The 16764-nt window shown below is 38.7% G+C and overlaps 1 protein-coding gene across 2 annotated transcripts in view; it reads right to left on the reverse strand.

The window, feature by feature from the left end:
- Positions 1 to 16764, reverse strand: part of USP54 (ubiquitin specific peptidase 54) — a 108186-nt gene that overhangs the window by 57163 nt on the left and 34259 nt on the right. For both annotated transcript variants that reach the window (XM_061459433.1, XM_061459434.1), the window contains exon 2: positions 1222 to 2082. In XM_061459433.1, coding sequence (XP_061315417.1) covers positions 1222 to 1371 — 150 coding nt within the window. In that variant the 5' untranslated portion in view covers positions 1372 to 2082. The remainder of the gene's footprint in view (positions 1 to 1221; positions 2083 to 16764) is intronic.

Here is a 16764-nt window from a genome sequence, read left to right on the forward strand (position 1 = left end):
AACAGAAGCATATATATTTTGTGAAATTATTACCATCTTGCCTTTTTTTTTTAAATTCAGCTTTGACAGTAAATATTTTTGGTATCCTGTCTCTCTTAAGCTTTAGAAGGAAATGGTTTATGTAGAAAACTAAAGGTCAGGTCGTACACTTTCATCTTCATGTACGGCATGCAGCTGTTAGGTTCTATTCAGTTCTGACCTAAGTTCAGTAACTCAGTATTAGGAGGCAGGTAGTGATTACACCTTACAACTTAACAAAAGCAATACAGTACATAATTGGAAACTTCACTTAGCAGTTCTCTTACTATCAATTCTCTTTGTACCTAGTCCTACATTTCGTTGTTTATTAAGCCTTTTGAGGGTCACTGGTGTTTCACTTTGTATTATTTGCATCAGGGTATATCTTGAAGCCTGAACCTAAAGTTAGTTGAGAACCTAATCATGCCCATGGAAGAAAAAAAGGGGAGGAAATAACAAAAAAACATAAACCAAAACACAAAAAACCAGCCACAGAAACACAGTCTGTGCTACACAGACAAGTCTTATGAAGGAATGGAAAGTGATGTAGAGAAAGGGTTTTAAACCCTGCAGACAGGATTTAATATCTCAAACATCAGACATTACAAACCTCTATATGGAGACAATGCCACTATAGCAGCCATACCACTCCACTGAATTTTGACACAGGAAAAAGTTTTTCTTCTAAATCGAAAGGTTAACATTTAGTCATCTAAGCTAAGCATCTACAAGTAAACAGTTAAAAGAAAACCACATAAAAAGAATCTTGTATAGGTATTATCCTGAACTTGACTGGTTCAATAAAAAAGTTAGATCTAAATTTCAATTAAAAAAAATTAAACATCTACTCCTTTTAAAGAGCAGGCATACTGCAAGCTATGCAATGTTCTATTATTTTAGAGTAATTTTTCTACATATACTTTCCACTTTGGTTGACATTTTCCAAGTTTACACAAACAAGAGACTGAAATACAGTAAGTGATGACTATTCAAATGCTGTCAATTTCAGGAGGAAAACCTGAAACTTAAAAAAGGCTGCTCTATAGCTCAACTAGGCTGCACTTCCACATACAGCTTTATTCTATCTAGACCCACAAACAATTATGTCAAGCCTGGCTCTATCTGTTGAACAGTCAAGCCTAATAAAATAGTGCAATAACAGAGGATAAAGAAACAAACATTTTTTTTATTCTGTGCTCTTACCTGTAGTGCGCTGTTCAGAAAGCAACTGTTCTGTCCTGGTTCATTGCTGAGACCTTTACTGGGTGCTATTGAGGTTGTATTTCGTGGAGTAAACATGCCCTGTACATTATTCCCTCGACCCACAGAAAAGTAATTTCTTTTCCAAGACATTCTTCTAGTTTCAGCTGTAGAATATGTAGGTTTAGACTGGCAGAGTATTTGACTTGGATCAGGCCCTTCCTTTCTTTCACTGAAATTCAAAACTAGAACAACATCCAATCTTCTTTTAATTATAGTTTAAACAGAACTTATCCTTTATCAGGACACAAGCGGTTTGCTTCTTTTAAATCCAGCCCAGGATGCTATCCTTCATTTGATGCCTATGTATGCAAAAACCTCTTTTACAAGCAGCCACATACAAAGTTTGCAAATGCGAGGAATCCATGGTCATGCAAGTTCATCTGTTATGCTGCTTCTCCCTTTTCCAAACAGGCAGTGACTTCAGGGAACAAATGGCAAATCAAGTTGGTCCCAGAATCATGGAGAAAAACAATAGCTACCTCCCACACCCCAAAAACCCCCAGCTTCTCTAATCCTTTCATAATCCTCCTGCAGAAGATGGGAAAAATCCAATTAGGAAGGGAGCAGAGAAACCAAAACCAAAATAAAAGCTTGGCAACTCCCTTTCAGTTTCATCTATCTTGGGTGACGAAAGAGACATCATCCTCACAGGGGAAAAAGAAGCAACTCCAAGACTTAAGAGCAAACAGTGTTTAAGCAGCAAAGTCTCCAATACAGTTGTTTTTATTCTGTGTGCAATCTTTAGAAGTTTCTTCTCCTGATCCTCCTTTTGCAATTGGAATGCCCAGCCGTGCCAGAAAGCTTGAAAGAGAAAAATAATCAAAGGCTTACGTCATTTAATTACTCTCTTGGTTTTGTGGTGTTCTGCCAAGACCAGTGTTGCTTCACCTCCCACAATACAATGAATCTTCTGAGACAAAGCAAAAAATATAAACCTTCCTCCACCCAAAAAATAAAGTAACATGGAAAAGAACAGAGAATTGTGAGAAAAGTATGCAAAAGAAAGAGGGCTGGAGTATGTTGAAAGGGTTAAGAAGGAAGTCAGATTAATAAAAACAAACCAGAGTATTCATATGTATCTATAGCAGTTTTCATACGTACCCTTGACAGTCTAATCAGATCTTCTAGTCACTCAAACAGTAGTTTAAGGATTTGTGATTCTGTGAACAAACACTAGCACATTGTCCACCCAGGAACTGAGATTTTGCACTGAACCTGGAAGGCCAAACTGACAAAGGCAAAGGCTCACCCTGAACTCAGCAGCCCACAGCTCTCTCCAGAACAAAAGAGTCTCCAAATTTTCTTAATTAGAAACTATCTGTTTCTCTATAAAATGTTACTTAATCTTGGTACAATGTCTTCCAAAAGACACTGGTGCTCTGAAGAAGCCGGAACTATTCCACAGAAAGTGTTCTTTCCATGACAAGTTCACTTTTTCCCTTATCTCACAGGAAATACAAAAAAGAATTTGATCTAAGAAATTCCTAGAAACAGGAACTACAAGCTTCACGGAAAACCATTTTTCAAAGTTCTTACAAGTGTAGTCTATCTGTATTTACTTTACAATTGCGTAATATTTTCCAGGGACATTCTCAATGACATTTACGATTATCCCATTTTTGACACACATAACAACTGAATGTACCTTTAAGGCTGGTATAAGCAAGATGACTATTTCACACATACTGAAGTAGAAATTTGAGCATGAAGTCACTGTAAAATAAACAGAGTTTGTACAAAGATTAACTAAGAGCATAATTCCTTATGAAGATATTCTAGGTGTCTGTGAAGGCACGCTTTTTTGCCGTCTACATAATTATAAATACACCTGTCAAAACTCAGAAGGAACTTCCTCAACATCCACAAATGTGATACAACAGCCTTACCCATTCCCTTCTAGTACTATTTTGTTTGTGTTTCTATTAAACTTATTCTACAAATATTAATGAAGCCTCAGCATTGCTTTAAGGCAGGCAAATATCTATATACAGATGAATATTCTTTTTGGTTGCCAGTGTGCCATACACAATTTTCAGAGGTGCTTGCAAGCCTGGAGACACAGACCATTACCATGCCTGTCGCACAACATTCCTGAGCACTGAACGTATACAGGATTGATTTCAAAGCAATTTCAGTCTCAGCGCCTTTCTTTGCTCAATCCCTTAACGAGCCACGAACCAACCATACCGTGTGAGATAATTCAGTTTCAAGCAACAATTTAAGGATCTCTGCACACCAACGCCACTTGCAATAGGTGCAGCAGCTAAGTCTGTGCTGCAGAGATGGAGCAGGATGCTGTGTGGATAAGCTGAGGCAAGCAGGCTCTGTGCTACCTCACAAAAAGCCCTGAGCCAAGCACTCTATCATCTCTTCTTCATAGCACCTATGAAAAGATAGTCAATACAAATCCAAAACATACCCAAAATGCACACCTATAAGCAACACCTATTCAGCGGACGTCAAGTTCATAGCAAGATTCTGCTCTCAAACTGAGCTATAAAACTTTAAGTACTTTTTGAGCCAAGCTGTCTCAGTTATGATAAAGCAAATACATTTTTTTTCTATTTATTTTTATTGCTGTGGAACCAAAATCAGATTAGAGGCTTTGTGGTTCAGCTGTCATTGCAGCAAGATTACTGCAAGCTGGCTAGGACTCTTGCAGTAACCATGCACACTTACTACCTGCACTGCATTTGCACAGGCTTAGCAAAACTGACTTCTTACTACATATTTGCTATGATCGCTCATGAAATCAAGTTCAGTTCGCCCATTTGGATATACAGCCTTTGCAGAGCTAAGAACAAGCAGAAAACACTTAAGCTGGTAACCACTCACCTATGACAAAGCCACATCTCTGGAGATCCATGGCAGCTTCACACTTTGCTAACCTCTAAAAACTTATCAATGTTATATAATAACCACAAAATAGAATACTAATTAATCTTAAATCTATGGAAGACATTATTTAGATGGGTTATTTACGGACACACTTAGCTTCTGCTCTATATTTTATGATACATAATATTGTAACAGGGTAACAAACAGCAAGCAGGAAAAAAGAATTGCAGTAAAACACAACCATCATTACTAAAACATCCTGGGTTTTATCCATCATCACTGACGAACCACAAGTATGAAAAAAGCTAACCATCCTGTACTTTAAACACCCAATATACCATTGCTAAGAAAACAGCAGTGGTCTGTAAGGGAAAGTGAAGCCTATTGCTCTTGCAAGCCTATCAGCAGATGTAGGTGTTCTCCAAACACAGAAAGTACTTCTCCCAGATACTGTGTTAGCTTGTAAGTGGTCCCAGCCACAGAACTAAAGAAAAAACCAAAATTTACTTTCCGAAATAAAATCACGGTAACACTTTGATGATACAAGTCACAGGCTCCACAAAATTACAGTTAAGTGAGAAAAGATTTTCATGTATTCTTTCCAATTAAAGAAGTTTTTCAGAAAGACTGCTGCCCTATTAAAAACACTTAAAAGCCAACAGCTTTTTAATAGTACAAGGAAACCCCCTACAATTGAATTGCCAATGGCGTTTCCCAGACTTCTGTAGCATTTTAATGTTAAGTGACAACTGCAGCTCCACATTAGTCTCATATTAAAAAAAAAAAATCAAACAACAATAAGCAACAAAACACACACAAAACAAAACAAACAAACAAAAAAAAAGGGGGGGGAAGAAACAAAACCAAACCAACAAACAAAAAAAACCACCTCAGATGACAGATTCAAAAGCTGTAGCTACTGTATGTCCCAGTGGCATCTTGGCATGACTCCCAAAGACTGAGTCCGAAGTAAAAGAGAAAAATATCAACCTTGAAAAAACTGTTTTTATAGGAAAGAGAGAGGGTTCTCATAGCTGGAAATGTTGCTAATACAGAAATATGACCAAGATGGGAGGAGTGCCAGATGAAAAAGCACAAATGATGCCCTTAGTTCATTACTCAAAACATTATCTTAGAAAAACAATGAACTGAGGAGGAAAACCTACATACTTTTAAGGTACTTTAATTTTGTTTATCATATTAAGAATTCTATTCACTGGACTAAGGCACTAAATTAATCTAGCCTGCAGAATTAAAAAAGCTAACTATATCCCTGAAAAGCTGCACAGATTTGTAATAATGCTACACAAATTTTATAATAAAGAATACTATATTTTTAAAAAACATATAAAACTAAAAAAATATATTAAATCCAGCATTCTAGATCTTCCCTTGAGCTCATGCTGTTTGTCAACATCTTTCTTCAGGAAGGAGGGCTCCCAGCTGCAAAGTCAGGCTCAACAGACAAGAGAAGAGCATGGGGCACCACCGCCATCTGTCTCCAGCAGTGCAACCCCAGAGCAAAGCTGACTATGGTTCAAGCACATACTTCCAGCCTGAAGAAACTCCACTCTGTCTAAGAGCACAGCATTCTCATACTCATTTGCTAGGTCCCACTATCACTGTTCATTTTAAGGGAAAAAAATAAAATAATAATTAAAAAAATCATAATATTACTCTCTTACTGCAGTCTCATGCCTCTCTGAACATTTTAGGCTACTGCTTGTTGAATCATTCCAGGCACACGGTTGAATTGAAACAACCCATCTAGAATAGGAGATGTCTCCATTTAGCACTATGACTGAAACCACCAATTAAGTATGTATCACACACTGTTAAATAAGAGCAGAGGTCCATTACTTTTTTTTTCCCCTGAAGAAACTTTCAAAACACAGAACCAAGTAAATGCTTCAATGTGTGAATGTGTGTGGGTCTAAATAACAGACCCTCACACACTCTCAAGATCATACCACCTTTTCTGTCAGGAAGGAGTAGATTAATGGTCTTGAGGGCTAATTGCCCTTTCACATGTCTTACCACCTCAGAAAGCGTAAACAAATGAGAAATGGATTTTAAACAAAGAAGAAAGAAAAGAATTGTCCAAGGCAACAGATTCTGGTGAAAGTTCTCAAACAGATGACTCCCAGCTGAGCGGCTCTTTTGGTGAGGAAGCACAGGAATGATCCCCTCGACTGATCCCATGGCTGTTCTCAGCCAGATGGACAAAAATTTTCACAGCTGGAGGCTTCAGAACATACTTTCTCCATGTAGCTGAAATGATGAAAGCAGTTGCTAATTTCTGCATAGATTAAATTATATTTAATTGCAGAGGTATCAATATTAAGAGCCTTGTTTACGGTTTAGACAACCAAAAGGATAGCCAGCTTTGCAAGTCAGTCTAAATTCAACCTTGAAGGTGACGAAATAAAATAAAGGGACAGAAATGTTCCCATTACCAAATAACCATATGGCTGGATGAAGAAAAGTGTCAATGAGGCAGTGATCTTAAACGTAAGCATACCTGACAGAACCAAAGGAGGTTATGACTTCTTCTTGAAGTCTCCTCTTCTTGAGAGTCTTAGCTAGCCAAAACCACAAGACAGACTTCTCTGTGTACCAAGATGATACAGTGTAACTACAAGAAAGTACAATTATTTCCATTCATTTCTATCTAAAAAAGAACATTTTGAGAGTGCAAATGGGAACACACATCAACTTTCTGCTTCTTGCATGCATTTTCTCAGTCTTGATTGACATGCTGAGAGAAAAGGGCAACGGGGGAAAGCCTGCTGTCAAGCTTACACCCAATTCTTGTTTTCCTTTTAGAGGAGCTTAATTACCTGGCTCTGCTACTTGTACCTACCGGCTGGAACCAGGAACTGACAGCACCTGACAGTGCCACTGATGCACACAACAGACTCCTACTTGTCTTCCTTAGTTTTCATTCTGCTATTGCACAATTCCTAATCTGTGAAGTGTTGTAATGTTACAACAAAGCTGTGAGTATCAGAGACCATAGCTGACAGATGATTCCCAGAATCATCTTCGAAAATATACTCAAGTGCTTGTATAGGGTTATTCTAAGTGGTCTTTCAGGCACCAGGGAAATGTTTCCACTTACCTGATGCAAAAGTAATTATCCAAAAGTAAAAGTTCCTAGTAAAGACCATTAAATGATTTTGGAGTGGAGATTAAAAACAAGTGTTTCCCCAAATCCACTTAGAGAGTAAGGGTACAGAAGTCTATGACAAACACCACAGATCTTCCAGAAGGCCATTTCAGAGAGACCACCTCAAGATAACAGAGAGAAACACCCTGAAATGAAACTGCAGAGCTGATGGAGTCAAGTATAGCTTTATACTGCATGAAGATATTCTTCATAGCAAGAGTACTCCAACTTCTTCATTCAAAACACTTGTGGGTTTTATAAAACTATAGGGGGCTGTCTCTTAAAACAGTGTAATGAAATCTTACATCGAACACTTACCTAATCTGAATCATTTGATTTTAAGCCTGACAGTCAGCCAAATCTATTTAAAGAGCATCTCTCACAGCAAAAAAGCAGCCGAAACCCAACAGCTTTGAACTGCAGAAGTTTCAGTAGTGGTGAAGGACTGGAAATTTCTATTTACTTGAGCTCAAGAGGAACCTCTGTGCTTCTTCCCAACTGCCTACAAGTGCTTCTCCAGTCTTAGCACTCACTTCTGCAACCCTTCCTGAAAGGAGGACATCAGCTGACAAAAACCCCATCTTCTGTGCAAAATTATGACCTCAAAGACTTTTGTCACTTATCCCATAGACTGAGACAGAAGAATAGCCATGTCTAAACTTTAAAAAAAGCAGTCAGTAGGACTCAAAGTATACAGTTGGCTCTCAAATAACCAGAAAAGCTATTTAAAACAATTCAGTAAAGACTTCTAACATATTAGAACCATCCAAAGGCGTATTACAATAAAAATAAATTAAAATACCAAATACACAGCTCTAAGTACCTAAACCCAGCACTATAGTCTTTTCTGATTGAAAATAACTTATCCTCAAGATGACCTAGAAGTTTCTGGAAGAAAGCATTTCTGCAATTTATACAAGCACAATGTGGAATAACTGAGTTATAAAGGGCTTCTGTTCGGACAAACAATGAGAGAGATGAGGTCAGAGCTAGAAACGTAAAGACCACGTTATTTACTTTGTGTGAGGCTTATTGCCAAAACACATTTTACTCCCCAGCTAAAACTTTTTTATCAAAAACATGGTATTAATAACCACTGATCTCATGCACCACTGCACTTTCAGCACATGCATTTGCTGTGCAGGTTACAGGGAATAGAGGCAGGCAAGCCTGCAGCTTTGTGTCCTACTTCTGAAATCCTTCAGAAGCAGCTTCTCTCCTTTTCTGTTACACAGCCCAAAGGATCCGTTATCTCAACAACTTTTCCCTGACAGTTGAAGAGGGATGGAACATATATAAAATTAAGAAAGGCTGCCCAGCCTGAAGTAAATTCAAAACATTTCAAATCAATCTTCACTCCCTTTGGATCTTCCCTTCACAGCTGCCCAGCTCTTTAAGACTGCTGGACATGGTAATAAAAGCATCTTAATACACCTGGATTTCCAAAGTGATGATCCTAAAGTTTTGCATTGTTTCCTACAGGAAAACTAAATTTATTCTCCCGTGCCTGTATTAAAAACCCACCCTACCTACCCTAGGCTTGGTGGCCGGGTATTTCACAAGGAGGAAAGGTGGGGTGAAACCAGCTCTTCAACCCACCACATATGGAACTTGTGGAATTCAGATAAGTAGGGAAACACAGCAGCTTCAAGTGTTACGCAAGTGCTCAAAAGCAGTTAAACATCACCAATCCCATACAACACACAAAATCAAGACAAACAGGAACAGGACAGCTGTCAACCATATCATAAAATGCAAGTTTCTGGCTTGATTCTAGCAAACACTAAGCCAGCCTCCTGCTGCCAATTATTCCTTTTCCAAATCTTCACCTTGGCTCTCCAAGGAGAACTTCAAGATGAATTTAGTATTTGATTTAATCTCCATTTTCATTTCAAAATTCTGTATCTTACAACCATCAGATACTGCAATAAGACTGCAAGCCCCTTTTTCCTGTATTTCATCTCTCTTCCAATAGTACCACTGACCCAAGAAGACTAAAGTTTTTTTACTCTGGCTTGCAAATTCCAGCCCAACAATGACTAAAGAGCTCCTAGAAACTTTCAGATGTAGTCAGTAGTATCCAACATAAGGCTTAATGACTGACAAATCCTAAAATCCTGCTGCCATTCTTTTCCCGACCTTGCAGACTGCTGAACAGAAAAATTCCTGTTCTATAACAGCTACCTTGTTATGAATTTTCCTGTCAATCTTCATATCCCTTTCCTTCTTAAGACAAAAGCAGTCAACTCTTAACTCATATGATGTTCAGATTACAACACTACAAATCCCTCTCTTTCATTAAATTCCATTTAAATGTACTTTGATTTCAGTAACATTTGAAGCAACCAAATGTGTTCACACACACACGTCCGCATAGAAAAAAACCCACAGGTAAGCAAGAAGTGTATTTTGCAGGAAAACAAGCAAACAGAAGAACTCCAGCACCATCAGTACTTCAGTTTTGAAGGATAATCAAAACAGACTAAGCTAATGCAGCAAAACATTGAAAGCGGCAACAGACATTGGCCAAACAGATGGGTAGCCTTTGGGTGAAGAAAACAGGTCTTTCCGGTGACGCTTTAAGAATATCAAAGTCAAATATTGCAATGAACTCTTCTCTCCAGGTAGTGCAAAAGAGGAAAGTCTACACCCAGAGCAGAAACCAGTTTCCTCAACACAAGCAGCACATAATGGACTTTGTGATACCACTGGCTAGCAAAAACCTCCACAGAGGATGCGTAGACAACTCCCACCTGTGTCATGATCAAACAGCTGGGGACAGACAATATAAAAGCCTTTACTCCTTTTGTCTTACCTCAGAATAGTATCTAGTATTAAAATAATAGTTACATCTTATTCTCAAACTACTAATTCATGGTATTTTGTGTTCTATCTATACCACCATTACCACACACCAAGATGGCTTATAATACTCACATTCTTGCCAGACTCGTAAAATACTGAGGTGCAAAACAAAAGTAATATAGAGAAACTCACATAAACAAATATCAGCAGAAAGAGCAAAGAAAGAGCAAGCAGCAGCTCAAGGTGCCTATGCTGGGTCCTAGTATTAAATGCTTACATCATATTTTTCCTGCCCTGCCAAAACTCACAAGCAGAAGGAATGCTACTGCACCACAGAGCATTATATAGATTAATACTTCGACACAAAAATATAAAACCATGTGCCCAGTATCCACAACATGCTGATTATTCCTCTTTTTTTAAGCAGTCATCTGTGCTGTATAGCTATAAATAACACTTCAGCAGAATCACGAGTGTGCACACACATGCATAAGCACTTAATAATCTCAGCTTAGGTTTAAGATCATTACTATTTAGTTTTAGAGGAATAAGCATAACTAACAAGAAAAGGGAAAATCATTTTTACTTCATTTATCTTTGTATACAAAATTATTTTCCCACAAAAAACACTGAAGATTTCAGAATCTGAGTAGGAAAAACACCTGCACATACCACAAGAAAAAGCTTATGGAATCAAAATATACCATATCCAACAGCAGTTAATAGCATATGGGAAGAGAAAAACAAACAGGCTGGGGGAAAGATACCATGATATACACCTCACCAACAACCTGGAACAGAAGAGCATGGGGAACAGAACTCAAAGCCCAATTTTTGTTTTCTATACAACCAGGAGACCAGCAGAAGACAATCAATGCTTTTAGGGAAATTGCAGAGGAAAAGACTGTGCAAGCTGATGAGGCGATTTTGTTTTCCTTTTTTAGATAAGAAGCAAACAGACATGACCAAACTCAAAACTTTACATCCCAAACTTGCACACGGTGCTATCTCACACAAGCAGATAAGGCTTTTGTAATATGCTCCCACAGCTTCTGTGGGCTCCTGCACCCCAAGACCAGACCTGGCCAACCAACCTCTTTTAAAGAGGGTAATGACAACTGAATGCACAACAGTCCTGAACTCACACTTAAACACCAAATACAGGCAAGGTCATGTAATGATTCCTGCAAACACAGGAAAGGAGTCCTTGGATAACAGGATGCATGCCTACCTCCATTACCTGAAATTTTACTTTTATTGAGAGGCCCCTTACAAATAGACAATTTAGTCTGCTTAAATTCTTGTGGTATAAGATGTTCTGAACGATGTACTAGAATAAGTACTTCTTTTTTTTTTTTTTCTTTTTTTTTTTTCGGGGGGGGGGGGGGGAGGGGAGGGGGAATAAAAACCGAAACCCCAAAGCCACAACCCTGGTATCTGTTCATCAAGCAGTTGTAAAAAAAAAAAAAAAAAAACCCACAAAAAAACCCACAAAACCAAACCTTCAAATCCAGTTCAACACATTTCACTATGTGAAATTTAGAGTAAATGGCTACAACAGGCAAAGGTACTTTCTTGGATTTTTGTATACAGTATATTTGTCAGAAATGCATTTCAGAAACTAAAACATTACAGAATATGCACAGTATACAGAGATGGAAGTTTCAAGTGTGCAAAGCAGATTGTATCCTATAAACAAATTTTCTAAAACACAGATCTTTCATTGTATGTTAGAACTAAAGGAAGGTGAAACCATAAAATCTGCATATGAACTTACAAAAAACTCTGGCCTCTTTGAATTCAAAGTCTGAATTCAAATTTCTAAATTATGATTTGAAGAGACTGTCTATGTAAGTCTTACCAGATGCTACTATAAGGAACTAGTTCCATACTGATTTAAAAAACTGACACAACTCTCTCCTTATAGATTTTAATAACTTAAAATCTTGGGATCTGCTGGGAAAAAAGCTGCTGTTCATTCTGTAAAACGTGGAAACAATGATACAATTACCTTGTACCAAAACCAGGCTTATGGAGATGATGTTATTGTTTTCATTCAGAAAGGTTATTTCATCTTCACCAGAAAAGTACTGTGAAACTACGAAATGCAAAAGGGATTATTTTGTGTCCTGCTGTGGCCTGAAGAGATCCACAAAGCATGAAAGAGACTCTTGTTAAGTACAAGCAGGCTCTGTCCTAATGGGTCATAGAAGCAGAAGCTGTGCAAATGCAGTATAATACAAGTTGAACAGACCAGTTGGATGTTGGGGTAAAGAAAAGAAGAATGATGTCAACAGCTTTGATTTATTTATTCTCTGCCTGATGATGAAATGACACTACTGAGTGGCACCAGAAGCTCTCTACCAAAAAAAACCAGGAAGCGCTTGAGAGGAGGTATATACCATGAAAGGAGCCTTTCCACATTATTTGCAGGTTGCTCAATGGCAGAAAAAGAGCATTAAGAGGCAGTTCACAAGAGTTACTCTCTTTGCAACTCGAAGAAGCCTGTTAAATTAAAACAGAATTCCATGGGTGCCCAGTGGAGTTATAATACATCTAACCAACTGGTACCTGTGGATAGAAAAACACCCTTAATAAAACTCGTGGTCATCATTATTTTGAAACAGAATGAAAAAAGTTTGAGGGTATGTACACATGCCCCCACATACAAAACTAAGGCCTGGCCTGACAGTACTGCAAAGTATCCAGCCAACAACAAATGTTAAAGCCACTGAGTTTAACACTGAAAAGGTAGATAGAGAAAATAGCAGCCTTGCTCAATTTTGGACAATAGGATTTCAGCCTGAACCGTAAATAAAAGGATGCTTACTCCAGAGACTTAGTTGAATTTCTTTCAGCAACAGTTCAGCTGTCCCAGTGCTGCTGCAGGTCTAAGCTCTACTGAATAGCAAGCAGCTACTTCTGTTATTCTCTCAAATCTAATCCTGCACTGATGGCCGAAACCACTTGTGAAACTAAAGACAGCATGCATTTGGCAGAAACCACATAACATTCCAACAGTGACTCCACTCCCAGAAGCGCTGCGAGGTTAAGCACAAAGGATTACGCAGCTTCTGGCCTTAGTTCAGCCCAGAATACATGAAATTTACAAAGCACAGCATCTTAAACTGGAATGTTATATTCTATGAACTCATTTAATCCTCCCTCCCCACCCCCGTAGAGAGAAGTACCCAGCCTAAATTGATGCATCTCATCCCTTCAAGCAGAGTGCCTCAGGGAACAAGACTGAGGCTGGAGCACAGAGAAGCTTTGGCAAAAGGTCTCAGGCAAAAGACAACAAGGGCTCTAGGGATTCTTCTGCTCTGTCGCACACAGCAGGGGATGAGGAAATAACTGGGTCTCAGGATGGTAACATTTACGTAAGTGTTTGGTTTCTGGCTTCTAATTATGCGTGTGATCCTTTAAGAGTGTGGCTCTGCCACGTAGCACCCTTGGAGGAAAAGGTACAGCTCCATTCTGGCCTGTCCCTCTTGGGAAGGTACCAAGAGTTTTCAAAGGAGAGAGCTCCAGTAACTGGAGGGTATGGCTGGTCTTAGTTTATTTCCATTTCGGTTTACCTACTTTTTTTGGAATTTTCTCTTTTTAAAAAGCAAAATTTCCAGTACTTATTTAAATAAAATTTGGCTTTTTCAACATTAAAATCTTTTCACTCATTTGGGAGCTCACTAAAAGAGAAGGGAGCCCTCCAGACCTGTGGAGGACTCCAAATCCTGCCATGGCAACCCAAAAGAGTCTCTGAGGCTTGGATTTTACCCCAGTCTCCAGCCCATGTTACACAGCTGCCCCCATACCAGCACCACACAAAGCTGTTCACAGGACAGACCCTCCACCTTCCAACTGCACAGAAAAAGGACATGCCACACATAGCCCACACTTCCTCTTGCCCAATCCTGCAAAGACAAAACCTGTTGATACTGCTCCAGGCTCACACCTCTGAGCATCGTTAATGATGTACAGTATAACTTGTTTTCCCCAGAATTCCCTAGACAATATGCTGGAAACACAAAAAGCTGCTGAAGGGACTAACTGCTGCATTTGACAGAAGAGGGTCTGAGGAAGATGAGCAACTTGGTACAGGAACAGATGCAGATCCAGAATACCAGCAAGGCAATAAAAGGACAAAACCCAAATGTAGTTCTGTTTCAAAGTCCCCTCCCTCAGAATAATCAGCCTTCAAGGAACAATCACTTGACATCTGGAAAAGCAGTATCTGTAAAAGTTACGCTTATCAAGAAGGGTTACCACACCAGGATGGTATTTTCAGTCACCTCATTACACCACAATAAACACTTTGTTGAGAAATCATTTACAAAATTTACCTTCAACGCTAGAAGAAAGCACTCAGACACACTGTTGCTATTATTATTATCTTTATCCATTGCTTAACCAGCATTACAACATATAACACTTCCTTAGACACACCTACAAGGGAGACAGGAAAAAATAAGAATATTCTATCCAGATTAAGAGTCTATGCATCCTTCCTCTGTGATTAAGAAAATAAATCATACACATGTGTGCACATGCACATGCACAACCACATGGCTGACCTGGAAAAAACCTTACATTTCTGGTCAATTGGGACTGAAGTCACTCTATCTAAAGCTAAGCTCTCTGAGCTTGAGCCAAAATGTGTGGAGTTAGATCTATATCCTCTGCTAGACTATACGGAAGTTCTATAATTTATTTTATGACTTTTTAGCATTCTCATTTTTCCCCAGTCCCCGCCAGGTTGTCCAATTGCAATATACTCTGGTCACCTAGGGACTCAGCAATTAGGACAGCAATAGTAACACACATCCTCTTGTGGAATCCAGTACATAAGAGACTTTGAGAAAACTTGTAAAATATTATGCATATTAATACATCAGTAAAAAAAAAATTATTATGATCCAAAAGATTAGAACCTGAACAGACGCAACTGGAAAATGGATGAAGTGACATTCTGTGACACACTACTCTTTGGAAGAGGTAATCTTGTCTCGCAGCTTACATCTGTGACAACTCCCAGGAGAAACAGCAACTGATTAACATCATTTGGCTCTTAGTGGAATCAAAAACTGTCATACTGCAAAACCTACAAATACGACAAATGTATTTGTTCCGGCTCTCTTCATTTTGCCTTTTCGTAAGTAGAAATCCTCATTTTCTTGAAAAATTTATATAGATATGTTTGTATCTATTCTTGATGATAGTATGAGCATATTTTCTAACAGATTGCTTTGAATATATGCCACTATTCCCCCTTCCCATGGTACATCCATCTCTGCATTCACCTTCTAAGGGCCCTCAGCTCCAGCATAATATTGACTTTCCCGTTTGTAAGTACATTATTAAATCCTGCCCCAAACGTTGATGGTGCCAGCCTTTGCCAACCATTTATTACATTATAAAGTGCTTCTATTTTCTCTCCCTCAGACAAGATGGAAACATACCAAAACCATCTACAAAACTATCTGGTTATCCTCCAAATCACTCCTTTCCTGCCAAGCACAGAGAACCTCAGCGGCGAGGCAGCAGGTGTGCCAAAACCATTGTTCATCGTGACAGCCACCACAGTCTGCTTCCTTCACTCCTCTGGCTGTTTATCATGTTCCTCTGGCCTTAGACAGGGAACTCTCTAACCCAGAATCAGCCTGTTTGGGTTTTTAAGACACTTAAACCTCAGATTACTGCTGTAACCCATAGGCATAAGCATTTCATAAATTAACTTCAGAAAACACAGAAAACCCTGTATGCCCACTACAGTGCTCTCTGTTTGTCAAATACAAGCAAGAGGTTTTATTGCACCCCCAGGATTAACAAAAAAAAAAATAATATAAGCCTAAGGCTTCTCTAACTTCCACACACAACATAGTAGAAGGACAACCTATCACTTCAGATAAAGGCAGTGTCCACGAGCGATCTTTCTATATGAACAAATGAACCCAAACTCTCATGGTCAACACAGCAGGGAAGAGGGCACTCCCCTCTTTTCACCTCAGTGCTATGGGGCAGGCAGTTAACACCTCTGCCCTTTGGCTCACAGGAGCAAATTCAGCTCACAAGATTAGCATTTTGAGGCGGATGGGAAGTGGGGAACTTGCTTTATTTCCTACTGGTTTAGTGACCTGAATCAACTCATCAATAAGTTACAGCCAGAGCAAAGCAAGTGGGCCTTCATTTTTCAGGTATGTATCAGTTGAGCCCTGCCACAGCCGACTATGATCAATCTCTCAGGCAGAGAATGCATTTGACCAGGCAGAATGTTTAATATACTGAATGATGAACATTAGAAATGATACATAGATTTTATTTTTTTTTCCTCACCTTTTTGGTGACAAACTGCAGGACTGAATTTATCATTTTGTGGAACTAAAATATTGCTTGGTATCACCAAATGTATTTGGTTGTTTGGTTGTTTTTTTTTTCTTTACTAAAATCTACAAATTTAAACAAAGATGCTTCATGATAAGCTGAAGTGAGATATGTGGAATAGTAGTGGTAGACTTCCAAAATTTTCAGAATAATTACTATTTATTTTGGAAACAAGACACTTCACAGAAGGCAGGGGACAGGGAAACCAGCCAAAGCAAGTTGACTTTCACGAATCAAAGTATTAAAATAACAGAAAAGCTCTACATATACTTAATACCTCATGTCATTATCAA

Source organism: Pezoporus flaviventris, unplaced genomic scaffold (genome assembly GCF_033815535.1).
Source record: "Pezoporus flaviventris isolate CSIRO_AGI_PZ_B2104156 unplaced genomic scaffold, CSIRO_AGI_Pfla_v1 ptg000029l, whole genome shotgun sequence".
In the NCBI taxonomy this organism is placed as follows: domain Eukaryota; kingdom Metazoa; phylum Chordata; class Aves; order Psittaciformes; family Psittacidae; genus Pezoporus; species Pezoporus flaviventris.